The 24993-nt window shown below is 40.8% G+C and overlaps 6 protein-coding genes across 11 annotated transcripts; 1 reads left to right on the forward strand and 5 right to left on the reverse strand.

Moving 5' to 3' along the window:
• Positions 1 to 726: 726 nt before the first annotated feature.
• LOC125223191 (transcription factor TGA4-like) lies at positions 727 to 2987 on the forward strand. 4 transcript variants are annotated; one of them, XM_048126208.1, is made up of 7 exons: positions 727 to 869; positions 1291 to 1497; positions 1573 to 1632; positions 1749 to 1826; positions 1902 to 2231; positions 2314 to 2541; positions 2635 to 2987. In XM_048126208.1, exons 2-7 carry the CDS (start codon positions 1300 to 1302, stop codon positions 2788 to 2790), a joined length of 1050 nt encoding a protein of 349 aa, XP_047982165.1. In that variant the 5' UTR covers positions 727 to 869; positions 1291 to 1299; the 3' UTR covers positions 2791 to 2987. The 4 variants fall into 4 exon arrangements, with proteins under 4 accessions (XP_047982165.1, XP_047982166.1, XP_047982169.1 ...); XM_048126209.1 differs by having other exon boundaries at positions 731 to 904; XM_048126212.1 differs by lacking the exon at positions 727 to 869 and adding an exon at positions 1012 to 1030.
• An 87-nt stretch (positions 2988 to 3074) lies between these two features.
• On the reverse strand, positions 3075 to 5965 carry LOC125223190 (phosphopantothenate--cysteine ligase 2-like). Its single transcript, XM_048126207.1, has 10 exons — positions 5519 to 5965; positions 5117 to 5277; positions 4915 to 5032; positions 4789 to 4833; positions 4600 to 4685; positions 4419 to 4471; positions 4282 to 4341; positions 3852 to 3953; positions 3557 to 3676; positions 3075 to 3369 (listed from the first exon to the last, which is right to left on the reverse strand). Exons 1-10 carry the CDS (start codon positions 5674 to 5676, stop codon positions 3133 to 3135), a joined length of 1140 nt encoding a protein of 379 aa, XP_047982164.1. The 5' UTR covers positions 5677 to 5965; the 3' UTR covers positions 3075 to 3132.
• Positions 5966 to 6109: 144 nt separating this feature from the next.
• LOC125223192 (ATP synthase delta chain, chloroplastic-like) lies at positions 6110 to 7079 on the reverse strand. The gene has a single exon (XM_048126213.1). It carries the CDS (start codon positions 6992 to 6994, stop codon positions 6269 to 6271), a length of 726 nt encoding a protein of 241 aa, XP_047982170.1. The 5' UTR covers positions 6995 to 7079; the 3' UTR covers positions 6110 to 6268.
• A 277-nt stretch (positions 7080 to 7356) lies between these two features.
• LOC125223188 lies at positions 7357 to 10330 on the reverse strand. The gene is made up of 6 exons (XM_048126206.1): positions 10166 to 10330; positions 9660 to 9792; positions 9439 to 9542; positions 8752 to 8923; positions 8528 to 8668; positions 7357 to 8446 (listed from the first exon to the last, which is right to left on the reverse strand). The coding sequence occupies exons 1-6, from the start codon at positions 10213 to 10215 to the stop codon at positions 7523 to 7525; spliced, it is 1524 nt and encodes a 507-aa protein (XP_047982163.1). The 5' UTR covers positions 10216 to 10330; the 3' UTR covers positions 7357 to 7522.
• A 365-nt stretch (positions 10331 to 10695) lies between these two features.
• Positions 10696 to 12928, reverse strand: LOC125223571. 2 transcript variants are annotated; one of them, XM_048126775.1, is made up of 5 exons: positions 12801 to 12928; positions 12279 to 12455; positions 12104 to 12154; positions 11629 to 11680; positions 10696 to 11071 (listed from the first exon to the last, which is right to left on the reverse strand). In XM_048126775.1, exons 2-5 carry the CDS (start codon positions 12402 to 12404, stop codon positions 10914 to 10916), a joined length of 387 nt encoding a protein of 128 aa, XP_047982732.1. In that variant the 5' UTR covers positions 12405 to 12455; positions 12801 to 12928; the 3' UTR covers positions 10696 to 10913. The 2 variants fall into 2 exon arrangements, with proteins under 2 accessions (XP_047982732.1, XP_047982731.1); XM_048126774.1 differs by having other exon boundaries at positions 12279 to 12409; positions 12801 to 12925.
• A 524-nt stretch (positions 12929 to 13452) lies between these two features.
• Positions 13453 to 24592, reverse strand: LOC125223679 (acetyl-CoA carboxylase 1-like). 2 transcript variants are annotated; one of them, XM_048126932.1, is made up of 32 exons: positions 24362 to 24592; positions 23327 to 23696; positions 22944 to 23150; positions 22689 to 22847; positions 22480 to 22572; positions 22301 to 22396; positions 22040 to 22213; positions 21749 to 21842; positions 21469 to 21656; positions 21337 to 21387; positions 21218 to 21257; positions 20966 to 21090; positions 20758 to 20874; positions 20591 to 20665; positions 20450 to 20506; positions 20248 to 20352; positions 20011 to 20097; positions 19738 to 19929; positions 19475 to 19663; positions 19148 to 19258; positions 18975 to 19061; positions 18702 to 18878; positions 18545 to 18622; positions 18327 to 18449; positions 17898 to 18167; positions 17492 to 17817; positions 17137 to 17374; positions 16707 to 17050; positions 16412 to 16625; positions 16149 to 16325; positions 13923 to 16070; positions 13453 to 13838 (listed from the first exon to the last, which is right to left on the reverse strand). In XM_048126932.1, exons 2-32 carry the CDS (start codon positions 23684 to 23686, stop codon positions 13782 to 13784), a joined length of 6759 nt encoding a protein of 2252 aa, XP_047982889.1. In that variant the 5' UTR covers positions 23687 to 23696; positions 24362 to 24592; the 3' UTR covers positions 13453 to 13781. The 2 variants fall into 2 exon arrangements, with proteins under 2 accessions (XP_047982889.1, XP_047982890.1); XM_048126933.1 differs by lacking the exon at positions 24362 to 24592 and adding an exon at positions 24221 to 24319.
• Between the last annotated feature and the right edge of the window lie 401 nt (positions 24593 to 24993).

Consider the following 24993-nt stretch of genomic DNA (forward strand, 5'->3'; position numbering starts at 1 on the left):
GGACGTGCCTAGCTAGCTAAACGAGCCATTTCCTTTGTCGGCAAAAATCAATCCGTTTTTGGTTAATTTATTTTCTCTCCATTATCTACTTTATCATCTCTCATAACTTAAATCACTAAACACCACTTTTCTAGATTTGATGACGAAAATAAACGATTTGATCTTGAACAAAGTTATTTATATTTGAGATTTAAACAAAATTATCGCCTTAAAAGTTGTAAAGAATGTGATATTCTTAAGTGGTAATAAAAGTTGCACAACTTTTAGTCCAATTTCATTTTCAACCGATCATTTTTGAAATTTCTGTCAGCAATCTTATGCATTTCACTATTCAAGACTGCATTATGCACAAAAAAGTAGTCCAAAATAAGTGTAAACCAAAAAAAAAGGCATCCTTATCTTTACCAATCAATTTTAGCCAAAAAGAAAAACAAGATTTACAATCATTTAGCAAACAATTAAGCAAAACTTCACCCAAATTGAAACAGATTAACTGTTTAAAAAGAGAGTGATTAACTGTTTAAAAGGCATCACATTAATTCACCATTTTAGCTTAAAGCCTTAAAGGCTTAAACACATCACATTACTTTATCAATCTTTATTTTTTAAAATTACTTGCTGATGTGGCACGTGCTGATTAGCTGCCCCGAAAACCATCAGCTGACTGTAACATAGCTATAAAAGTGAGAGAAGAAAATGGTTGTCACGTTCACACCTTAATTATATAAATGTATGATGAATTTTTTGGGTTTGTAAAGCTGCTGCTTTGTGGCAAAGTGATTTCAAGTTTATCCATTGAGTTTCACTAGGAGATAGTGTTGTGATCATAAATCAAACAGAGAAGAAAAATTTAAAGAAGAGAATCTCTTGTTAGTTGTTACATTATGTATTATATTCAAAAGTTGTGAGTTTTTATTTTTTTGGTTTGATTCTTGTACTTAGCTGTCTTACTTTTGGCTGAATCTATTTTAGTACTAAATTCTCAGTTTGATTTTGTTGTCTGGAATAAAACAGTTGTTGAAGTGAGCTAGTGAGATATTATGATCTAGATTCCTTTGTAGTTTCATAATTCTCTTTGTGACTAAACAAGAAAATATTTTCAAGAATTCAGAGAAGAAAGATGTGAAAGCTCATTCTTCTTCATTTATTAGTTCTAGGCTTTCTCTGTATATAGAATTTTTTTAATTTTTACACTAAGAAAAGCTTGATTAATGAAACTATGTGTGTGTTTGTTTTTTCTCTTTGGCTCATTTTCCTTACACAAACTCTCTCTTATCTTGAACTACTAAGGTTGTTGAAATGACTACTCCGACAACTCAGTTCGCGCCATCAAGCAGGTTGGGGTTGTACGAACCGATGCACCAAATGAGTATGTGGGAAGAAGACACATTTGATGGCAACATCAGCCCCGACGTTTGCATCATCAACGACAAGATTGACTACACTTCAGACAAATCAGCTGAGGATTCCCGACCTTCAAGAGCCATCTCCGACAAGGTTCTAAACTTTACATGACTCTGCTTTTATAGCTATGAAACATCCAAATTCAATGCTGGCTGATTTTTGTGACAGACACAGCGGCGCTTGGCTCAAAACCGCGAAGCTGCAAGGAAGAGCCGTCAAAGAAAGAAGGTGTGTGGAATGTTTTCCTCCGGTGATTGCATCTATATACATGAACTTTTAATAATTGAGGTAGAAACTTTAGTTCATGTGAAATCATGATTGAGTGAATTTGCATTTATTTGTAGGTTTACGTTCAACAGTTGGAAACGAGCAGATTGAAGCTAGCTCAACTCGAGCTCGAGCTCGAGAGAGCTAGACAGCAGGTGAAGAAATAACACAATAAATGATAATTCAAACTTTTTTTTGTGTGTGATTGGATTCTGAATCTTGATTCATAGGGGATGATTATCGCGGGTGCAACGGCGCATATGGGCTTGTGTGGGAGCGTGAGCTCGGGAATTGCCATTTTCGAGGTGGAGTATAGCCACTGGCTGGACCAGCAGGAGAGGAAGATCGCGGAGCTAAAAAACGTGCTTCGAACGCCCTTAGGCGATCCGGAGCTAAGTGTAATGGTTGAGAGCGTTCTCAGCCATTACTGCAGCCTCTTCCGCATGAAGAGGGATGCCGCGAGGGCCGATGCCTTCTACTTGGTCTCAGGCATGTGGAAAACCTCAGTCGAGAGGTTCTTCCTGTGGATCGGGGGCTTCAAGCCCTCGGAACTCATCAACGTAAGAGTGTTTTTGGTGTTTGGTTTGCATGCCGTTGCAAAAGAGCTTTTTTAATGAGTGTTTTTTATATTTTTGGTTGTAGGTGGTTATGCCGCAGCTGCAGCCTCTCACCGAGGAGCAAACAGCGAACATTAATAACTTGAAGCACTCATGTATGCAGGCCGAGGACGCTCTGTCGCAAGGGATGGAGAAGCTCCAACAGACCCTCGCGCAGAGCGTCACCATACCAGGCCCGGGAATAGGAAACTACTGCTCCCAGACCGCCTTTGCCCTCGAGAACTTGGAGGCACTAGAGGGTTTCATAAACCAGGTAAAAAATAAAATAGCCCGGACTGTGATCTTGTAGGTTCTGAACTGTCCACACACTCCCTTGATACTAATGTGCTCGATGTTGGGCGTATAGGCTGATCATTTGCGACAGCAAACTCTGAAACATATGGCGCGTATATTGACTACACGACAAGCAGCTAATGGATTGGTTGCATTTGGGGAGTATTTTCAGCGTTTGCGGACGCTTAGCTCACTCTGGTCCGCCCGTAGCCCAGGCGAACCAGCATGATGTCGGGGTCGATGAAGCAGCATTAGATACAAGTTCAGCCACAGATATATAAATATATTCTAGAATTTCTGTAAATGAGATAAATCTACTAGTTTTTTGCTTAGATGGGTATCGATTTATTGTGCTGCTTCTAGTTATGTGGCTGTGTACATATTGGTTAAAGAATTGCTTATATATGACTGTGGCATTGATATTTATGCTTTATGTGTTTTTTTAAGTAATATATTTCTTTTTTTCTATAGCAAAAGTTAGCAAAAATTTTATTCATCTCATTGAGCCAATGCTGGAGAGAAAAAGGGTTGATCATTTGCTGATTTTTGTATCTCACAATTGAATGTGAAGTTATGAGACAGAGCTTACAGATGCAGAATGCTGATCCACAATGAGTTTGATCAGTGGCTCCTCCACGTCAACATCGGCCCAAGTTGTGTCTCGTTTAACAACGATGTTTCCACCCTTGGTGACGACGATGACCTCCTCTTTACGTGTTAGGAGCTCGTTAGCCACCACCATGTCCATGCTGTATTTCTCAAGAACCGTACCGGCCTTCTTCAGAAGAATATTCTTATCAGTCTCTAGCTGTGGAGGAGAAGAGAGAAGTATAGTGTTAGCCCAGACTTTCTTTAAACCATTATTCAAGCCTCCTTAAAAATCAACTCAATAACAATTTTAGTCTGTTGGTGAAATGCAACGCATGATCTGCCTAGCCATTGGAATTTCTGGCACCAGAAATCGACGAAAACTGGCTAAAACTGCTGAAATTTACCTTGAATGATATACAAAAGGCCTTGGAAGCCCAGTCTCTCCTCAGCACCAACAGCATCTTCGGAACCTGGACGAGTCGCATGTCCAGAGGACCTGAGCTGGATTGAATCTTATGCACTGCCTGCAACACGTCGAACATATTGTGAACGAACAGAGAATGCTATTGTCAGCAAAACATTAATGAAGGTCAAGGATAATACAAGCACACACCCTTACTCAAACAGTCCATCAACTAATTATTTTCAATTATTATATCTTGAGATGCCGTTTTGAGTAGAGAATGATAGATAAAGTACCATGCTCTCCCAAGGAACATAAAAATCAGACACTGCTGCAGCGAGATAAAACAGGGCCCATGAGCCAATGCTACTCATTGATGATGCAATCAACTGCAAATTCTGCATAGCATACAAGAAAGTATCATAAGTAACTGAATCAATTTTTCATCCAAAGAAAAGGGAGAGACTAGGTGGAACTGAGTGATTTGTTAAATCTAATTAGAAAATATGTTCTCCCCTTCCCCAGTTAAGGGGTGTTGATTGAGTATTTTTTATCTTTCTTATTAGAATTTCTCCAATCCTACCCTCCTTCAATGGGATCAAATGATAGAAATTATCAAGGGCCACGAGATATCCTAACGTTTCACCCTGTCTAGGTAAACGCTCCCTAAGAGTAAAAACATGATTCCCAATAATAATTTCTGGAAAAGATTGCAAGAGTAACAACCTGAAGATACTCGAAGATTGTAGTGAAGGGAAGTTTCAACAAGGTGCCACAGCTAGTTGCCTGCGAAAGAATCTCAATGTTGATCAATCAAGTCACAAAACGAGCAAAAACTTCACGAAAGCAGGTCATGGTCATACCGCATGACTGTTAATAATAGCTTCCTTGACTGTTTTCTCATATTGTGGACATGCTGAAATGTGAAACAACAGTTGAGCAAAGATAGTTTTTACAATCAATGAAATTGAGCAAATTGAGTTTTTACAATCAAATGAAATCGAGCAAGTTGGCCATTAACAACATCAAGAGAGGCTACCGAACCTGCAATATTTGATTCCTTAGTCACTTGTAAACATTCGAGCAATGGATTGTTTGGAAGAGATGTGCAAAATGGCTGGTAGGTTCCTCTGCACAATACACATTTCAAACATTGCTGTCATTGCCAATTAAGTTGGTTTCATCATCACAGAACACAATGACTTTCTCAAAGAAGAAGAAAGCATTACTCACTCGCGATAAAGGAACACCACTGCATATCCAGCTCTCAAAAAATATCTGTGGTTTCATAAAACTCAAAAACATAAACAAAAAACACAGAATATTTCAATAGAAACTAAACAACAATGGCAAGCTTACTCTGCCGAAGTCGCTCCTCGATGGCCTGAGCTGAAATTATCAATGTAACGAACACACCGTTGCTCCAAAGGAACAGTTGTCCCTCCAGAGGTCACCAACACTATCCTCCTAGGGTTTTCTGATAACAAATCAATATGAAACCTTGCAGCTCAAACAAGAATGAAAATGTAAAATAAAATCGCGAATAATCTAAATAACTTGCCAGAATTTGAATTCTTTTGAATGAATTCATCAGTTTTTCTTTTGATTTCTGCAGCATTCTTCAGAGGAGGGGATGAATCGAAGAAAGATTTGATATCATGATTAGATGTCTTTTCAAAATCCCCCAAACCGTTCGATGCATCCATTGGAAAAGCTTGGTAGCTAAATAACAAACAAAACAACCAACAAAAACTTGACTCTCAGGGGTTTTTCGTCAAACAAGTAATGTGCAACGAATTCAAAATTGCATTCTCTTCTCTAAATCAACACCTATCATCACAGCAATTAGTTTCTGATTTCCACCGCATTACAAAACAGATATTTTCTACAAATTCAGAAACCAATCACCGAAACTTGCGATTATCTGTGAGATTAAAAAAAAGGATTACTACTATATTTTTACCTCACAAAATTGTACTGTTGCTGCAGATGGATTGAGCTGAAATGCTTGAGAAACAATACCAATATAAATAGGAAAAAGCGGTGGGAAAAGCAGAGGTAGAGTGCTTTGAAAAAATGATTTTGCCTTTCCCCGTTAATACCCCTCTCGTTAGAGAGCATTAACAGTCCATTAAATATAAATCTATAAGGGCATAGATGTAATTTGGTAAAACATCATTTTGAAGGAGAAGCTGAAGCGGTTGAGGTAGTTGGGATTGTGCTGCCACGTGCCTTTTAATAGCCTTCATTTTTTATTAGAATCCGCCATTTTCACTTTTTCTAATAAATAAAAGCATAAAATACAAAACAAAATTCAAATAATTAGACTGAATAGCTCCATAAGTTGGGTAAAGCAATAATAAATGTTTACAAAGCCAAACCTAATAAATGAATCCTTGGAATTGGAAGCAATAATTCATTTTGTGCTACTCATATGAGCTTTACTTATTTCCTCAATTATTAGCATGAAAGTTTCCCAATAAAATAAAAAATAATAACTCTAGGGAAATGAAAGCTTCACCTAGCACTCTAGATTAATTAATTTGAGTCAAAGTAAAATAATTAACCAAAAATCGAGTAAAAAAGAGGTTCGATTACAAAATGACACTCCTAATTCATAACTGAAAAGAATTTAACAAGGAAAGCATTGAAATGAACACTCTTTTCACATTTTCAAATGATCAAAATATCGCAATTAATTTCTTCCCCCAAATTAAACAGCTAACTGAATATCACCGAGCTCCAGTTGTGCCGCGATCTCATCGAGCTGCTTCTTCACGCTCATATCAATCAGCTTCGACCCGGAATTCCCGTACCGGATCGTGAACCCGGCCACCAGACCCGGATCGATCGCCGTCCGGATCCGGACATTCCTCGCCCCGGTCAGCTTCTGCACCCCCCTCGCGATCTGCGCCAGGTGCTGCGACTCCAGCTTCACCACCGACGTCACCACCGCCACCTCCGTCTTCGTCACATCATTGTACACCGTCTCGAACTCCTTCGCGATCTCCCTCACCAGATCCATCCGCCTCATCTCCACCAGGATGTTCAGGAAATTCGCCACGTGCGGCTGCAGCGCCGACGACCTCGCGATCTCCTCCACCACGCCGCGCTTCTCCGCGTCGCCGATCGTCGGATTCGCGAAGAATCGGAGGACGGAGTCGTCGGAGAAGATTTTTTCGATCTTCTCCACGTCGGCGAAGGTCTTCTCCAGCGTGTTGTTGTTCCTCGCCACGTCGGCGAGCGCGCTCGCGTAGCTTCCGGAGGCGGTATTCGACATCGTGGCACCGCCGCGGCGGCGGAGGGGTTTGATTGTGAGTTTGGGGGTTTTAAGGGTTGAGGTTAGGGCGAGGCGCGTTGGCGGTTTGGAGTGGAATTCGGACGACGAGCGGTGCTGGAAGGTTACAGGAGCCGGCTGCAAGGAGGCTGCGGCGGCCATTGCTGACGGCGGCGGCAGGTGGTGCTGGGGAGTGACGACTAGTGAACTTTGTGAAATTTGGCTAAAGGGTTTTGGAAGAGAATGGACGGTTATGATTTACAGAAATGATGCGATGAACGGTGGAGATTAGAGACTTCATCAACGGAGCCGGAAGAATATTGTCTTATCTATATAGATAAAGAGGTTGACACGTGTCTGTCTATCATTAGAGGATAATTTTATTGGAAGAATTGGCTCATATTTTAAATTAATCACTTAACTGAAAAAAATTCACTACCAGTCAAATTTCCAATTTAGAAAAACACGCTTAATCTTTGTTACAAGAAAATAATTATCAAGAAAGAGTAATAAGGGACACGAGATACAATAGCATAATCATCATGAACTAAAAGAAAAAACTCAAATTTACAATATAGGTTGTTCGTAACATGTAGAAACAACACTTGTTCTTTCGATCCCAAATAAGAGATATACATGTTCAAGAAGCTATGTCCATATGAATACACATCAAATTTAAGCAAAGGTTACTCACTTGGACTCTCTAGGCGACTGCAAATTCGAGCCTTGAGATGTGAACAAGTTTGGGTAGGAAAAATATGGTTCATCATCCATTGATGGAAGTCTCTGAGGTAGGTGAAGAGCATTGTCGGATGGTGGAGAGGAATTAAACGACGAAACAGGCGTTAGCTGCTGAGTCGCGGTGTTTTGACAGGCATCAGTTTGGTTTGGGGATGTTGAAGGACAGCCAGAATCACCACCATTCGAGTTGTTGGTGTTGTTATGATGTTGAGGAGCTGAGAACTCGTTGCTCCTTCTCTTGGAAAGCTCGCTTATCCGGATCTGAGCAATGTCAGCAGCTGAACGTGCAGATGCTGCAGCACGCTCGGCTGATTCAGCAGATGAACGTGCAGATGCTGCAGCACGCTCGGCTGATTCAGCAGCTGAACGTGCAGTTGCTGCAGCACGCTCGGCTGATTCAGCAGCAGCAAGTACAGCTTGAAAATCCACGTGATCATCGTACATCTTTATAGCTGGAGGTGAACTGCTCTCTCTCATGGTTGCAGCAACAGTTTCTGATGATTGAGTTGGAGGGGATATGAATGGCACGAACTGCTTAGCTTCTGTAGCACCTGTTTGGATATTCAGTGATGCATCTTCCTTTACAACTGATTTCTCCCGACTAACATTGCCAGGCTCCGGTTTGACTGCTTCTTCTTGATCATCGTCTGATAGTGCAGATTCCGGGAAATGCAGCATGACTGGTGTTGAGACAGCGGCCTTTTTTGGCTGTAACAGTTGCACAGGAACTTCTGGAAAATCTACTATGTCAAAATCTGAATCCGAGTCAGATTGTTCGTGGGTGGCAGGTTCTGGTGCAGTGTATGTTGTCTCGTCGTGCTTCTCTTTTGGAAGGGGGACTTTTGAATCACTGACGAACTGCGATGGCCCATTCTGGCAAGACAAAGGATGACACAAAACCATCATTGAGGAGAGGACATAGAACTGCAATTGAGCAGCAGCTGTAAAACTTACCAGTAAATCTTCATGTGGCTTTAACAGTTCATTTTCGGTAGCACTAGGATCCCAATCGAGCTGATGCTCTTTGGCAATTTCCTTTAGAAGGTTTAGTTTTACATCGGGTGCAGGAGCTCGAATTGATAAAAGCTCCACCAACTGCAATTAAAGAATAATGTTTGAGGAACTGAATGAGGACTGGACTCAAATGGTTAAAGAAAATCGGGCACAATTTGTCTAACCTGGCGATTGACACCACATTCGGGCATAAGCTCAGTTGCAGCAATTACGAATTCTTTGCCATATTTTCCTGTAAACAATTGTTGTGCCTGTAGCAACTCCGGTAGATCAGCACACCTTGGTGCTGCAAAGCATACACTAGAAATCGCCTCCTTCAAGTCTAGAGGGCATTCCCTACACATATCCAACAAGAACATGATTGTTAGAAGAAGAAATCTAAGTCCCAAAACGAACATATAAACTTTTTTAGGAGAAATGATCGAATCTATATGACAAAACCAAGACTCTCATACAATCAAGAATACTTTCTTGAATTTTCCAAGAAACTTAATACAGTGTCCCTCTGACTACGAAAAACCTATATGATGTCAGGAGAGACAGGAATAAGCGACTACAACTAACTATGTCATCAAATCTTCCCAACCTAAAATCACCCTTTAATTGAAAGTGAACGGGAATGAGAACCAAAGTCATCGTTGTTATATCTAGAGAACGAAAAAGAAATACAAAGAAAGACAATAAGAAATCAAGAGCTCTTATCTATAATAGTACTAAAACAAAAGAAGCATTGAGTGCTTTCAGAAGGGTCCAAGCATTCTCTTTATAGATTCATAATATCAAGAACCATTACTATCACCGAAAATTACTGCTAAAGGCCATCAAAGATGAGCCGGAGAGAGGACAAGTACCTTTGTGCTTCAATGATGGGAAGACGAACAGCAATGAGCTCACAAAAGAGCTCGACTATTTCTTGTGCAGCCACCATCTTCTCTTCTCTTATGATATGCTCTACCTGAACACCAAAAACTTATAAGCCCATTCTTGGCATATACAGATGAAAATAAAACAACCAAAGATCTACAAAACTCCAAGAAAACACCCAATTGAGAAAGACGGAACACATCCATACCCGAATTCGAGCAGTGGCCTCTTGACCAGTTTCAAGCAGCTTGGCAATTTCCTTCCTCATCTGCTTCAGCTGAGCCTCTCTCCGATTCCTCAGTAACTTAATCCGGGGAATCGTGAGTTTCAGCAAAGTCTTACTGTAAAAATACCATAACAGCTACAATCAGACCGCATATTACCACTATAATCCATTAATCCTCCATTCCCTAAACCAGCTAAACACGATTTAACCATTGCATCCACACGGATTAGAATAGATCAAGTGATCGGAGTAAAATCAAGATCAAAATCAGCAATATTCCACTAAAATCACTACAAAGTAAAACCTCCAGAAACAGAAATTTCCGAATCAAACAAAATCAATTCAACAACATCATCAGAATACGATCGAGATCAACTTATCAACAGTTTGCGAAGCAGTAACAAATGAAACCATAATTCACAAGATATTAGAAATTGCAAGTAAAAAAAAATCAAAACAGTTGGAGATAAAAGAGAGTAGGGGATCACCATTTGGCGGCGTTGAATCGCTGTTTGAAGAAGGAATCCGTCATCGACATGGAGGCGGAGCTAGATTCTCAGCTGGAAACGGTAATTTTGCGGGATTTGATGATGATGATGAAGAGTCGATGGCTATATATGCCAATGAAATGTGCAACTGCTCCACCAGAAACCAAATTGAAAGTAGAAGTCGTTTGCTTACCAAGTAAGGATATTTTCAGAATTAATTAATTGGACTATAATTTTGTCATGTAGATAACATCATTTTACATGTATTTTCTAAATTTAAAAAAATTACATTTTATAACTATGGACTGTTATATTGTTGATATATCACACATAATTTGTGAGCTGGAAAATGTCTGATCAAATGTTATTTCTAATTCTAACGGCCATTTGATAAGTTATTAATGCCAAGATAGAGATTTATATCTTGACTTTTCTATTTGTTTCATATAGAGGTGAGTTGAATTGTGGCTCGCAAAAGTTGAGCAGTTATATATTAACAACGAGGTAACAGCTTATCAAAATTGTAAATATTTAAATCAACCAAAACTTTGGTATAAAAGTATTTTTTCAATACATATGTTAGTACTAATTATGTAACTAGGCTTCAACAACGAAGGACAGAGAGATAGAATGTACATGGCGCTGAAAGCATACAGATAAAGACGAACAAACAACCTAGTCAAGCAGCTGAAGATAGCTGAGAGGTTCCCTGGATGATCGGAAGTCTTGTACCACAGAACGAGAGGGATCAATCACGACACCCATTGTGGTTCAGAAGATCTTTACTCGTAGGTTCCAAGCATAATTTGAATTTAAGAACCTTAGTGAGCTGTCCCGTTGGATTAACCTGCTTAGCTTGGGTTTTCTTGGCCTCAGATGGACCAGCCTCTTGTTCACGCCCCGCGTCTATAAAAAAGAAAAGAAAAACAGATCAGATCGGGAGTTACACATCATTTATGGTGGTGAGCAAATAGATCAGTTTAGGAATTCTAAATTTGTAAATACAACATTGACAGAGTGCCTTGGATTCTATGGTGGCTGAGGTAGTAAAAGTCGCGGGGAAATTGAAAATTCAAGTGAACATTGTATTAATTCCAAGGAAATAAATAAAGCCTAGAGAAATTCAGAGCCTGTCTGTCACAAGCCTTTCAGGCAAAACATGTTGGGAAAAAGGATAGGAACAACATTGAAAAGCATAGGTCTAAACTGAAAATGTAGTTTCATAAATTTGATGTATTATTTCTTGTGGGACAAAGGTAGAGGACAGCAAAAAATTCTAATAGGCATATTTTTCTTGAACATAGATTATTTAGAATTGCATCAGCTTGAACCTGCAATAAAGAGAAAAACAGTAAAAGGCTTCTACAATAGTAGCATCCTATAAAGTAAAATAGAGCTAATATAGAGAAAATCTAATAGTCGAGTCATTTTTTCACCATTAGAAAGAAGTCCTGAGTACTCACCACTTTCACCAAAAATAAGGCCAGTCCCAATTGTTTCAGTGTATTCTCCAATCTGAGATTTTTTTTCAAAAAAAATAAAGTCATTCCCTCGATCAGCTGAACAATGTAAAAATCATATATAGTACTCCTATAAAGAACTCTATCAAAACCTCAATTCATGGAATAAGTTTTATCTGTCAACAAAAAATCAAACCCTTCATATTGCAAAACCACTCTAAGAAAGTTAATCATGAAATCTAGAATGTCCAAAAAATCACATGGCATTTCCAAGAGACGGGCAGAAACAGTTGATAGTAGCTGAAAAGAAGAGAAGGCATTCGACACGTAGTTTATCACTGACCTTAAGAAAGAAAATCACGATTAAAAAAAAAAAAAAAAAAAACAACAACAACAACAACAACAACCAAAATAGAGAAACAAACTTCAAAGAAATGCATTTTGTTGGCCAAGGAGACCACACAAATTCAATACATACCAGCTTGATATTGTTATCTATCACGAGAATCGGGTTTAGCGTGTCCAGACCCTGCATTAGTCGTTTAAATAGACACAAATTCAAGTAGTAGCAAAAGATGAGGACCTGATTATGACTTTCAAAAACACAAAGCCAGTCTGATCATATCTTTCCACCTATGACACAAACAACTTACAGTGAGCACGTATGCTGCGTTCTCTGGAATACGAATGTGGGGAGCTACGCCATCCAAATCGAGCAGGACATATTCTTCCTCATCTTCTTCAACCTCGTGTTGTTGCTCCTTGGCTGATCCCCCCATTTTATCTAAAAATAGCAGCTTTTTCACTTCTTTTTTTTTATTAATTTAACTCTGATCACACAACAAAATTGTCAAAACCAGCATAGACAAAACTGAAATACAATTTTCATGAAGCTCTTACAAAAAAAAAAAAATTACTCCGTATACGAACTCATATCGTCGTTTCGGCGATGATGTTACTGAATTATAAGGAAAGATGAGGTGGAAGGGGCTACAAGGAACATAATTTCTTCATATTGCAGTTTGCAATTTTGGTGAGTAATTTCATCAAACAAGTTATGTGCCAAAATTTGGCTTCTTAATTTTAATAGAGCCATATTCTTTTACAGATTCAAACCCTTAGTTCTAAGCTTCCTTGGATTCAAGAATACGGATTTGACGAGGTTTGTAGCTTACAGAATGAAGTGGAAGGAGCTCAGCTTCGGCAAAGCGTTCGGCCCGGAATGAAGTTATGAAGCGAAAGCGGGCGTCTCGGGTTAACTGAAACGGAAAATTATTGCAATTATTTTAATCGTAAATTAATAAAGGGTAAAATTATGGGCTTGCCTTATTAAAACAGATTCTGATTTGCGACCCTATAAATTTAATACTCCTATTATAAGCTTTTAGTATATTTCTTCCTTCAAAACTCAAGAATAATTTTTAGATGTTAGCTTCCTTTACTTTTTATAAATAATATTGCAGGGGAGTGTTATATTGCTAACTCAATGCTTAATTATTAACTACAATTCAATAATAGCCATTTTATATTCAAATTAAAGGCCTAGATCATTAACCACAAAATGTCAATACGATCAAAAAAAAACGTTAATAAGGCTATAGGATTAATTCCAATAAAAATCAATTTTCAAAATTAACTACAGTAGTAATGCAATTTTCTTATGAAATTGATATTGTAGGAATGAATTTTTCATTATTCATTTGCGTGAGCACTACTTTCATTTAATTCACCTAATCCTTGTTTTTAGTTTTGTACATTTATTAAAATTCTAATACATCCAAATATATTATTAAAGTATTAATCATATAAATTATTTAAGAGTCACTCTGTCAGGGACAATCCATTGCATTAGGAGGAACAATTACAACTCAAGCTTTCCATAAAATCTCTCTTTATACCCTCACCTACACAATCTTATTCATATATTTTAGAGGGAAACTTTTTGTTTATAGTGACATACTTAACCAAAAAATAATAATTTCATTTTACAAATGGAGAGTGCTCAAGCAATGGAGCCTTGATTTACTCTCAAGATCTCAAATAAATAGCATCTCACATGCCAAGATCTAGCCTTCTTTTAGCTCATCTAATCTTGCAAGAGAAGCAATGTCCTGTCAAGTCGAGGTCGAGGGCCTGCTGCAGTCTCTACGTCCGAATCAGTCGAGCGCCTTCCTGAGTTCGTCTCTCAGCCCCTCCCTCGTTGAAATATCCATCTGCAATGGTCCACCGTGTTTTTTTTTTCTCAGTTACTATGATGTTAACAATGATATCGAGTTTGAGTTCGTCACGTTTTTTACCTTTGCTAGCAGAGCAGCGAGGGCTTGAGGCAGTGCTCGTAGATCCTCAGTAGAGTTTTCGAGCGTGGACAGCTGCTGCAGCATCTTCTGCACGCGCAGATTTTGCAGCTTCTCGTTGTAGCTTCTCGTGTCGTCCTTCCATGAGAAGAAAGCCTTGTCGTCTGCCCACGCACTCTTCTTGCCTCCAGCAATCTCCGAGCTCACGAACCATTCCTTGATCATGTCCCTAGCAGACCTGTATTCAAGACGATGGCCAGCTGCATCTCTCAGAGTCTTGACTAGCTCGTCCTCGCCTACTCGCCTGTGCAATCTCTGGTAGAAGAAGGAGCGCGATTTTGGCCAGTCGACCACTTGATTGATCACCCCTTTCGCAGCCATTCGAAGCGAAGTGTCGTGCAGCTCTGCGAATTTCGTGGCTATCTGAGTGTATATCGGTAGAAGCTTCTTTTCTCGGGCTTTGATCTGACTCTGTATCTCTTCCGTCGCGGGCGTGCCAGAGTTTCTAACCTCCTGGAGTCGAGACTTGAGATTGATGAGCTCCGGGTCGAGCCGGCCCATGCACTCGAGCAGTTCCCTCGTTCTAAACTTGATCTCGATCAGACCTTCTGGCTCGAGCACATTCCCTCTAGCGGTTCGTTCAGCATACATCTCGATGTGATCGGGGTTGATCTTACTGTCCACGACCACCCACGCTCCACCGCGGAGCTCGCCCATCATAGGTATGTAGATGAAGACGGGCTGTCCGTATGTTCTAAGGTTCTCGACGATCGTGGACCCCGCTTGTAGGATACCTTCGAAGAGATCCCGTTGTCCGCCGGAAAAGCCTCTCCAGTTGGCAAGAATGAAGAGCGGCAGCTCTTCCTTGTTGAAATCCATCAACGCTTGAGCGGTCTTCGTCGCGGAATCGGGAAACCATACCTGCCCAGCTTGCGGGACGACCCTCTCGTGAGAATCGAGCTGCCCTGGGTCAGCAGGGATGACTTGCATCATCGTTTGAGTCTCGACAGCGACAATCCCTACTGGTATTCCTCCGAGCTTCGCGCGTCCCGTCACGACCGTCCTCGCCCAGCCTTCCAACGTCTCGATGAAGCTATCCCGATCGAACATACCTCCCAGCCATTTCCCGGCACCATCCACGGCACCACAAATAGCAGCACGGGGATCACATGACGTCTCTGGTAGATATTCGACTAGCCTTTCGGGGGGATCCGACGGGCTCAAAATCGGAAGCGGACCGCCGGAATACGGTGGGACGAAGCTTAACCACTTTAAAATCGCTGAAACGCCCTCGAGATCGTCCGAGACTGTGAGATGAACTACTCCGTTTGTCGCCATGATTTTAGGTCCGCCGAGTTGCATGTGGGAGCTATACACCTCCCGACCGAGAAGCTTGTTTAGCGCTGAGAAACCGGTCAGGATGATCGGCTGATCGAGTCTTTGTATGCAACGCATGCCAAGACGGGCAAGATAAGCACCGATACCGACAGTTCTTCCGGTCACATATGTCACCGTAAATGTTTCATGATAGGCCTTCGAATACGCACTCGCGATAGCACCACTTCCCGTCAAATTCTCGACTCCTAGACCATCCTCCTTCCCTACAATCGTATCAATCACCCATCGAGTTTCTCCACTCGGAAGCTTCACCTCGTGCGCTATCACAGATGTATTGATACGAGCATAATCCTCAGGGGTCAGATAAACATATTGGAAACCACGCTCCGGGTTGGTTTCATCGGACCAACCGACTTTAAAGCAAGACTTTACTTCCTCTGCTACACCGATACGGGCCCCTGAATTGGCTGCGAGATAAATAAGAGGCAGTCTCTGAGCGCACGCAACGTCAGTCACTGCCTTGAAAAAAGCATCTTCTCTTGGACCAAACGAACCATTTTTAAAGGTAACGTCATTCGATACAATGAAAATTGTCCTTCCGGAAGGAAACTCAGGCGTCGACATTTCCATGCGCCAAGCAACCATCCCAACCTCGTTAAGCCCAGGCGGCCGCTCTTCCGGAATGAGAGGGGTACCCCAAGTACCCTGCTTATCAGAGAACGTCAACTCCGTCACCTTAATTAATGGTTTATCGATAGGCTTGCTAATCCTCTGATGCTCGGACCATGATTTGTTCAAAGCCGCCTCAAACGCCTGCGAAGAGAGAAATTGTTGAGACATGTACAAGCATCGATCTAGAATATGTGAAGCACGAAAAGGTAAAAACTGTACCAGTGGGAAATCATAGCAATAAGTCGTGTTACTCTTCCGGGCTAGGAGACGCTTCTGGTCGAGAACTCCCAACGGTTTGTACGGTGCATTCACAGGCTGCCCATGCAACGGACCTTGTCCTGAGATGGAAGTGTAGACTACTCTGTCTGTGGTGGAATCCTCGACTTCTCTATAGGTCTGATAGTTGAAACACAACTCATTAAATTTGTATTAACTTTGGCTATGAGAAGTCTAAATCAAATAATCGTGTAGCACGGACTTACATTGACAATGCAGGTGTGACCAGTCACATTTGTGACAACGACTCTCCAAGCTCCGTTTGCTTCTCCATTCGACGATATCCAAAGCTTCACTTCCCACTCACAAACGCCCAAACGATGCATTTTGACGCCAACCGACACATTAATTTCCTTTGCTAGCTCGTCCAGGATTTTCTCAACAGCAGCTTCTTCTTGGCCCGTGGCTATGTCAGCCCTTCTGCAAAATAGTGTTTGAAAACAAGGTTAAAATTCGAGCTAACAAGCACATTCTCAAAAAAAAGCAGGCATTTTCTCTTACTTCTGGTAAGGCAAAAGATCACCGATCTGTTGCTCTCGCAAAATATAGAGGTACATATGTGCGTGGTCGGGTTTGAGAGCGGAGTTATGGGAGTTGAGTTCGAGCTCCTCCATTGCAGATATTATGGATCTTAAAATGCTCCTCGACGTGAAGGATAGAGTCCACAGAGACTGAGTTGTGACCTGATCCAGTACCGTCAGACCTTCATTCGATATGGGCTGCCTCACAAATGTTCGCAGGAACATTCTTTGGATTGGACGTGGCTTGTCTGTAACAGTATAGAGGTGCCACTGACGATCCCGAGAAGGAGTGTACCTTATGTTTTCGTAATCTTTCAGTTTATCCTGTTCATAGCGGGAAAAATATCAATATAGGTTCGATTTAGAACAAGTCAAGATGCGAAAAAAGAAGTATATACGATAAGACAGACCAGCTCGAGGTAAATGGATAGAGGTGGCTCCAAGTGACGCAATAGAGGCTCCTCCTCGTAGTAGAGTTTTTCGTCGGACCAATGGAATGAGTGCCTCATTGGTCCCCTCCCTTCGTCTCTCTGTATAATACAGCTGACAACGCCAACCCCAGCTTTTCTCAGGCTCGAGCTCACTTCTTTCTCCTTGAGGATTTTCGCTAGCTTGTTGACTCTCTCCTGTGCCTGATCCTCATCACCACTGTCGAGAGGCATAAATGATAAGGCAAACAAACGAGGAAGAAAAGCGTCGCTCCTACGACTGATTTTCAAATAATTGAGCTAAAAACGAGCACAGTGATTATTTTGCATGTCTTACCTATCCTGAAGTAGACTCATTGGGTTGCTGATGCCAGCCAACGCAATGTGCATCATATTACCGTTTCCCAGATGAATTGAGTTGTTAGTACTTTCAGCTTGCGAATTATTTGTTGCTTCCCTCAGTGCTGCGGTTATAATCAAGGGCAAGAGCTGAAGAGATTTGATGACAACCATCGCTCCCCACTTCCTAATGTTCGATGGCTCATCCGAAATCTCGTCTTCATACACATTCTTCCGCTCTACATGCTCGTCCAAGAACTGCCACGACGCAATAAGCCCTGCTCTATGCCACTGCATCCTCACACTTCCCTTTACGAGATATGGCTGAAAATACATATTGACTTCAGTTAGAAAAGTCCACAAGTGAGCCAGTGATGGCATTCAAGTCCGTGAAGAGTTAGTACCTGATACAATCTCCGAACATAAGTCTCAACGACCCTGCGTTGAAGCGTGTGATCACTGTGATCGAAAAGACCGATAAGAGCATCTTCAACAGCCAAAGGGGCATTGACAAGAGCTTCCATCCGTTCGTTTATTGCACTTTTCCTCTTCGGAGTATCCATGTTCTCGCCTTCTTCCGTGAACATTTCCAACTCCGAGAGACTTCTCGCAATATTTGAACGAAGCTCACTAAGTTTAGTCTGCTCGAGCAGTTGACTAGCCTTCAGTGCTAACTGTATAAATATAGAGTGAGGATCAGATTAAAGGAACCAAGTGAAATGAGACGACCTCAAAATTTAAAAAAAAAATTGTCAAAACTTCTTAACGACGCAACATTAAACACAGAAATCCTATAGAAACATATGTAGCAGAAAATAAAAGGATTTGCGAACCTCGGAGTAGTTTGTATGGTTGAGTGACGAGAAGCGGATTAATTGATCACGATATGCAGCGGGGTTTGGGTACACAAGTTGTTCCATAAGACGTAGTATCAGCTTATTTTTGCTCCTGATGCCCTATAATATTAGTACAATTTGTCAAATAAGCTTTCTCGATAGAACAATCAACTATAAGACAAGTCCACGGGCACGTGATTAAATCGGAAATATACCTGATGAGAAAGTACAATGTCCACGATTTTGAGGAGATCTTTCTTGTATTGGAGTCTTAAACGTTCGATCACATCAGCCTGAAAACCATATGATAGCTCAACACGAATTCCAGACGAAGGCAAAACCTTACATGTTTTTTTCGAATAAATAGTTTACCTGAATATTATCATTGAATAATTCTTCAACGGATAAATAGTTTTCGAAAAGGCCCTGGACTATGATGCGGGCATGGCCTTCTCGGCCTCGCTCGTAAGATTTGACAAGACTCATCAGAGGCTCGACCAACCGTTCTTGAGCTACTTTCTCTTTCTCGGGACAGTAGCTCAAATGGGCCTGAAGAGTTATAGGAAACAGTATGTCGACAAGCTTAGTGGAAAACTGGCTACGCTTCAACTTTGAATTAATGGGACGAAGTGATCAATAACCAACCTCAAGAATTCCACGTAAGACTTTTGCAGGGAAATCGGCATTTTGCATATTGGCGATTCCCTCAAACTCCCTATAGCTCGTTTCTAACTGTGAGTTTGCAAAGCAAAAAGTAAACCCGTTTGTCGACTTAGCATAAAACCAGTAGTAATTTGAAATGAGCTTCTGCTATAAACCTCGTATCTAAGCTCTTTAGGTAGTCTGTTTGCTAGGACAGCAAAGCATTCTTGCCACTGCAAGAACGGGAGCTCGGGATTGTCCAAGCAACTAAGCAAATTCTGAACTACCTGTAATGGAAAATCAAAACGTGGTTTACAAACACATGCAGTATAGATTACAGGCACATTGTATATGCAACGTCAAGAATTGGTAAAACTTGTGTATATCCGATCTATACGGTACATTCACCTCAATTAGGGTTCATCAATCCCCAATTAGGACTCATTATTCCATAATTGGGGTTTATTCATCACAATTAGAATTCAATTAGGGAGAACCCTTACTTCGTCAATCTTATGCTCGTATCCAGCAAGAACCATCCGAGCTGCATTCAAGCTTGCAGCACACCGTTGGTGAACTTTACCGGATATGGCCGTTGGAGGTCCGAGAACAGGAAAACTACCATGGAAGGGTTCTGCTTTCCTCACAGCCGAAGGGTCATCCAAGTCGAGTCTTGCTATAAGCTCCCCGGCCTTAAAACAATCAGCCTTAGTTCTCGAGAGACAACATAGCAGATTGCGAAATGAGGCTCTCACAACTAGCTTACCTGCATCGCTTGACCTTCGGACATCTTAAATTGGATCTTTCCGGAAGCAGGCGAGAGAAGGGGCATGCACATCTTCATGACCTCAACTTCCGCATAAGGTGTGTCGGCATCGACGTGGCTGCCATCCGTGACAAGATACCGGAGTAGCTTGCACGGTGTCTCCGCAATCAACTTGGACGGGTCGTGATCGTTCTGGATCAGCAGTCAATCGGTTAAATCTCTATCGACACAACTTGATTTACTAATCAATGAATAAGAGGTAAAATGTCACACCTGAAGCAAACAAGTCCTTCCATCGATGAGAAGGCGGGTCCCTGCTGCTTCCTCTTCAGCATATATCACGTGACTGTTTCCATCAAGCTGCAACAATCACATTAGGTTACAATCTAAATGTCGAGATACATTCAAGAAACATAACTACAAATAAACTCTTCTAATAAGTAATAATAACACAATTAATCATACACAATTTTAAAAGCAAAAGCAACCATTAGAGAATTTGCTGCTTGCCTGCATTAATAGACCTCCATCTCGTAGTGTATGTATTTCAGCTTCGATCTCGGAGCTGTTCATCATTAATCTATAGCTTCCAGGTCCTCCTCTAACCATATTAATCTAAATAGAACAAAATAAACAAAAATAATTTTAAATCAAAGCAATGTCGGGCGATACGACAAAATCAGTCCCACAATTCTACATGTTCTAAACTTACTGTATATTTGCTTCCTTCAATATTTAGTGAAACTTGAGAATTGACCAGCGAAATATGCTGCAAGAGGAAACCATGTCAATCGTGTGCAACGTGAAAAAAATCGAGAACTAGATCTTAAATTTCATGCACACTGACACTTACCTTTGGAGGAATCTGTCCTTTTTCAAGATAACCAACATATTCCGAAACTGTGGCTGCACTACTAGTAGAAGCTTTCTGGTTTGCAGATAAGGGTTAAAGTATTAATAAGGAAATGTTACAAATTTACAATTACATGATTTGATGAAATGTATTGTATATGCACTTACGTAAAGAGCTCCACCGACAACTGAAAGATACCAAGGGGGTCGTTCTGCTCGGACCCTCATTGCGATTCTGCTATCGAGCCACCCTGTATGGATTTTGTTTTCCTTGTAATCTACGGCCTGTAGAGGTTAATGTAAGAGTCTTCACCTCTACAACGAGAAACGACGTTACTAAGGGACTCAAATGAGATTTGATATTCAAGATTCTTACATTTAACAGATCGATAGAGTAATCCACATTCGTACGAATTTCTCCTCTAATCTGAATTTCTTTAAGCCCAAGAACCATATTTGAGATGGCCAGAGCTCGAGACTCTCCAAAAGCAAATACATGTCCTAAGATAGAGAAAATAATGATTACAGGAGCTACACCAAACACACATGAAATCTTCTTCAGAATCAAGTATATATGTGACCTTAAAAGAGGTTCCTCGGTCAGTAAGAACTATGCTACAAAACTTACCAAATTGGGAGTCTGAAAATTCATGAATGCCGCCTCCAGACTGTGATCATTAACAAATTAATTAGCATGGAATTTTACTTACGCCGAAACTTATAGCAAAAGATATCTAGTATTTGTACCTTGACAGAAAAATACGCCCACACATTCGGCTTACTTTTGAAGCTCAACTCCTGTTCAGAGTTACTTGTGTCAAAGAATGATCTTCACAAGGCGATTCGTAAATAGAAACTGATCGGTGGGAGATTTCTCACCTGTACTCTTCCGCTCGTTGGCTTGAAACCATCATCAGGATCTTCACTGGTCACACGAACCGCCACACAGTGACCTTTAGGTCTCACCGACTCAGCCTTGTCGAAATCAAACGGAGTGGCAGAGACAGACGTTTTCCTCCAAGAATCATATCCTCCACCATGTTCCATCCCATAGAATCTCCGTATCTCTGATATTACCCAGCATGAGAATATAAGCTAATCAGCAAATACGATACGCAACAAAAGTTGTGAATGAGATAATACAGTTCCGAACCCAAACCTGGAATTTGCCAAAGAGGGATACCCATCCCAACCACGACTTGTGCAGCAGGAAGATTTATCTCAGCTATCCACTCTGTGACGGGGTGCTCCACCTATGTTTGTAGATCAGAGCTCAGTCTCAAGTAACAAAAAATGGTTCCCAAATAGTCGAAACATAGTTTTTTTGTTTAGAATAAAAAAATCTAGCCTTAGAATCCTCACAACTCTACAAATCCAATGTTCTTAAACATACACAAAACAGTAAGCATCAGATTCATCATCATCGATGTTGAAGTTGAGAAATAAAAACCTGTAGCCGCGGGTTTAGCTCCAAAAAGTAATATTCCCCTGTTTCCATACTGTACAGATACTCCACAGTTGCGGCACCAACATAATTTACACTTTTGGCCAACCTTCTAGCAGCCTGCTCGAGTTTCTTTACTGTTTCAATGGGAGCCACAGTGATTGGGCCCTCTTCAATGATCTATTTAACATCACCAGACAAAGAAGTGAGCAACGAGTCAGCTCAACAAAGAGCAAGGGATGAACCACAAAAGGGAAGCTAACCGACTTTCTGGTGTCGTCTTTGGACACTGCAATCCCTGCTATGCAAAGCTACGACATTTCCATGTTGATCACAGAGCAGTTGGACTTCGAGATGTCGGCTCTAAGCAACAAAACAGGCTGGTATAAGAATAGAGACTCAGTGGTTTGTCTCTCCATTAACATAAAAAATGTGAATCCGCTAACCTGTGAGGCAACTTTCATTATAAATATGGGGGAGCCGGGAACTTCGCCCTGGACTTGCTTGAACAAAGCCTTGACCTCGTCATCATTGTGGACCTGAAAAGTAGTATGAGTAGTCAAACCAACAGCAGAAACTTAATCACGATCAAGTTTCCCGCTTACTTGAAAAGAAGGGCTTAGTTCTATAACAAAAATATGGTCGAAAATTAAACCTTTCTTATGCCTTTGCCACCTCCACCCCAAGATGCCTTGATCATTGCAGGGTAACCCACAACTTGACAGCTAGCAATGGCTTCTTCAGTTGAATGAACACATGCTTCTTGATAAATCTCATCTGGAATCGTGATGCAGCTCTCTTGAGGAATTTTTACCTACAATGGAACACTTGCATATAAATATATACGTGTATATATATGAGAGAGAAAACTTAAAGAAGAGCAAGAGCTTCATGACAGAGTGCACTTTACATGAGAGCCACTCCATGGAAGAGTCGGCACAGTTGCAGCTTGTGCAATCAAAGATGACCCTATTTTATCTCCCAACGCAGCCATGGATGCAGCTGGTGGCCCGAGAAATATGATGCCTTTTGCACCCAAAGCATCGGGTAGCTCTGGATTCTCGGATGCATGACCCCAACCAGGCCACACGGCATCAACGTGTGTCATCTCTGCCATCTGCACAAAACAAAAGGTGTAGCTTTCGTCATTTTTGTGCTCAATGTGCTACATTCATCTCAATTTTTCTTTGCCATTCTTCCAAATCAGTTTCCTCGACATTACTAGTGAAATCCACCACGCCCCACACTTTCCCGTCACATAAAATGCTGTAACAAAGATGTGTAAACACAAACCTCGACTATGAGCTGCACATTAGCATAATTGTTATTGTTAGTCCCACCGGGAACTTCTACAAACTGATCGGCTATCCTAATATGCTCTGCATTGATCCTCATGTCCTCGGGAGTAGCCATTGCCACCAACAAGATCGCCTTGTCAGTGCCAAACGTCTCATACGCCCACGTCCTAATACTACGTATAAACTTGACAGCCGCCATCCCATTGTTGGCAATCAAGATACTATGAATCGCCCTCTTTCCTCCGAGGGATTGACAGAACTCGTCCACCTCAGGTATCACGGTGGGAGACCTCGATGGAATGGCTCCATTTACATACCCACTGACCGCGATTGGCCGCCTCTGCGCTTCTGACATCTTGTGGCCTCTGAAAATAACAACCAGTTACAACTCAAGAGATCTTGTATCATTCTTTCACACATTCACTTCACATAGTGTAAAAACACAAGTAGCTAAATCACTACAACAAAAGGAAATCATCAAATCACTCAGTGGAGGCCCTACAGATGCAAAATTCTCATCATTTCAAAACCCTTCTTTCAAGAAATTCAAACAAAAATCATGATTATCAAATCAAAGATACATCCAAAAAAGTAAAACAGCCAAAACTTGACATTGTATGAAAAACCACCAATTAGCTCATAAACCACAAAAATAAAATTCAAGTGATTCAATCCCCAAATTGACTCAAAGCTAAAATTGAAATCTTAAATTTAACCCCAAACCTATAAACACACACACACAAACACACACATAAATACAGGATCATAGTCAATGATGATGCTGAAAACGATCAGCCACCAAAGAAACACATCAAAAACAAATCATACCCCACCGAATTCAACTCAATCAACTCAACAGATTCATCACCACACACTCTAAGCTTCTCACCACCGTTTTTAGTTGAATTTTCCGCCAAAATCAAATAAACAATAACTCAATCTTCGGCTCAAATTCCAGCACCGAAAGAAACAACAAACAAACCCCTTTTTCCACCAAACAAGAGCAACACCAATTGGAGAGAAGCAGTACCTAATCAAACAAGCCCAGAAGGGGAAATGATGCAAAATACAATCTTTTTACTAGCACAAGTGGCTTTCTTGCGTCACAAAATTTGAAGGCAAATTTAATTCCGCAGCAAATGGGATTTAAGAGAAATGGGGGAGACTAAATTCAGCAGAGTGAGAACATGCAAATCTATATGCAGAGTGAATTTTAAAAAGAAAAAATTAGTTGCAGAAGCGAAGTAGATGAGAGGGGGTGGCACACAATAATTATTTTAATTGAATTTGATTTTATAATTTTGGTTTTGCAGTTTGGGGTTTGGTTGGGGATGGTTGGGGGACCAAATAATAAATACCATCATTATGAGGGGCCTCTCATTTAGGGCGCGCACGTGGTTAACCACCCATTTTTCGTTGTACCAAATTTATATATTCACTCACTAATTAAATTTAATAAAATGAAATTAGATTCCATTAAAAAAATCATTTCTTGTATTCATAATTACTATCATACATTTTTTAGAAGGAATAGATTTTACACAACTTGGAAAGTTTAGCAATTAGCATGAACCTACTCTTTTGATTTCTAAAAACTCTCGATACATTTTTCACTTTCCATCTTTTAATATGAATTGTTTTCTTGTGTTAAGTGTTGTCTAT

The sequence above is a fragment of the Salvia hispanica genome, chromosome 4, assembly GCF_023119035.1.
Source record: "Salvia hispanica cultivar TCC Black 2014 chromosome 4, UniMelb_Shisp_WGS_1.0, whole genome shotgun sequence".
In the NCBI taxonomy this organism is placed as follows: domain Eukaryota; kingdom Viridiplantae; phylum Streptophyta; class Magnoliopsida; order Lamiales; family Lamiaceae; genus Salvia; species Salvia hispanica.

Excerpts from the sequence above, each read along its gene's own strand:
- LOC125223191 (XM_048126208.1), top strand. The coding sequence starts at position 1,300 with ATGACTACTCCGACAACTCAGTTCGCGCCATCAAGCAGGTTGGGGTTG. Across the intron at positions 1,498-1,572 it reads CAAGAGCCATCTCCGACAAG|ACACAGCGGCGCTTGGCTCA; the intron begins GTTCTAAACTTT and ends TTTTTGTGACAG. Across the intron at positions 2,542-2,634 it reads TAGAGGGTTTCATAAACCAG|GCTGATCATTTGCGACAGCA; the intron begins GTAAAAAATAAA and ends TTGGGCGTATAG.
- LOC125223190 (XM_048126207.1), bottom strand. The coding sequence starts at position 5,676 with ATGCTCTCTAACGAGAGGGGTATTAACGGGGAAAGGCAAAATCATTTT. Across the intron at positions 4,686-4,788 it reads GTGGTGTTCCTTTATCGCGA|AGGAACCTACCAGCCATTTT; the intron begins GTGAGTAATGCT and ends TGTATTGTGCAG. Across the intron at positions 3,370-3,556 it reads CCTTTTGTATATCATTCAAG|CTAGAGACTGATAAGAATAT; the intron begins GTAAATTTCAGC and ends TCTCCTCCACAG.
- LOC125223192 (XM_048126213.1), bottom strand. The coding sequence starts at position 6,994 with ATGGCCGCCGCAGCCTCCTTGCAGCCGGCTCCTGTAACCTTCCAGCAC.
- LOC125223188 (XM_048126206.1), bottom strand. The coding sequence starts at position 10,215 with ATGTCGATGACGGATTCCTTCTTCAAACAGCGATTCAACGCCGCCAAA. Across the intron at positions 9,793-10,165 it reads CGATTCAACGCCGCCAAATG|TAAGACTTTGCTGAAACTCA; the intron begins GTGATCCCCTAC and ends GTATTTTTACAG. Across the intron at positions 8,447-8,527 it reads AGCCACATGAAGATTTACTG|AATGGGCCATCGCAGTTCGT; the intron begins GTAAGTTTTACA and ends TTGTCTTGCCAG.
- LOC125223571 (XM_048126775.1), bottom strand. The coding sequence starts at position 12,404 with ATGGGGGGATCAGCCAAGGAGCAACAACACGAGGTTGAAGAAGATGAG. Across the intron at positions 11,681-12,103 it reads TAGATAACAATATCAAGCTG|ATTGGAGAATACACTGAAAC; the intron begins GTATGTATTGAA and ends AAAAAATCTCAG. Across the intron at positions 11,072-11,628 it reads CCTTATTTTTGGTGAAAGTG|ACGCGGGGCGTGAACAAGAG; the intron begins GTGAGTACTCAG and ends TCTTTTTTATAG.
- LOC125223679 (XM_048126932.1), bottom strand. The coding sequence starts at position 23,686 with ATGTCAGAAGCGCAGAGGCGGCCAATCGCGGTCAGTGGGTATGTAAAT. Across the intron at positions 22,214-22,300 it reads TCCAAAGACGACACCAGAAA|ATCATTGAAGAGGGCCCAAT; the intron begins GTCGGTTAGCTT and ends GATGTTAAATAG. Across the intron at positions 18,450-18,544 it reads ACATTGTACTTTCTCATCAG|GGCATCAGGAGCAAAAATAA; the intron begins GTATATTTCCGA and ends CTAATATTATAG.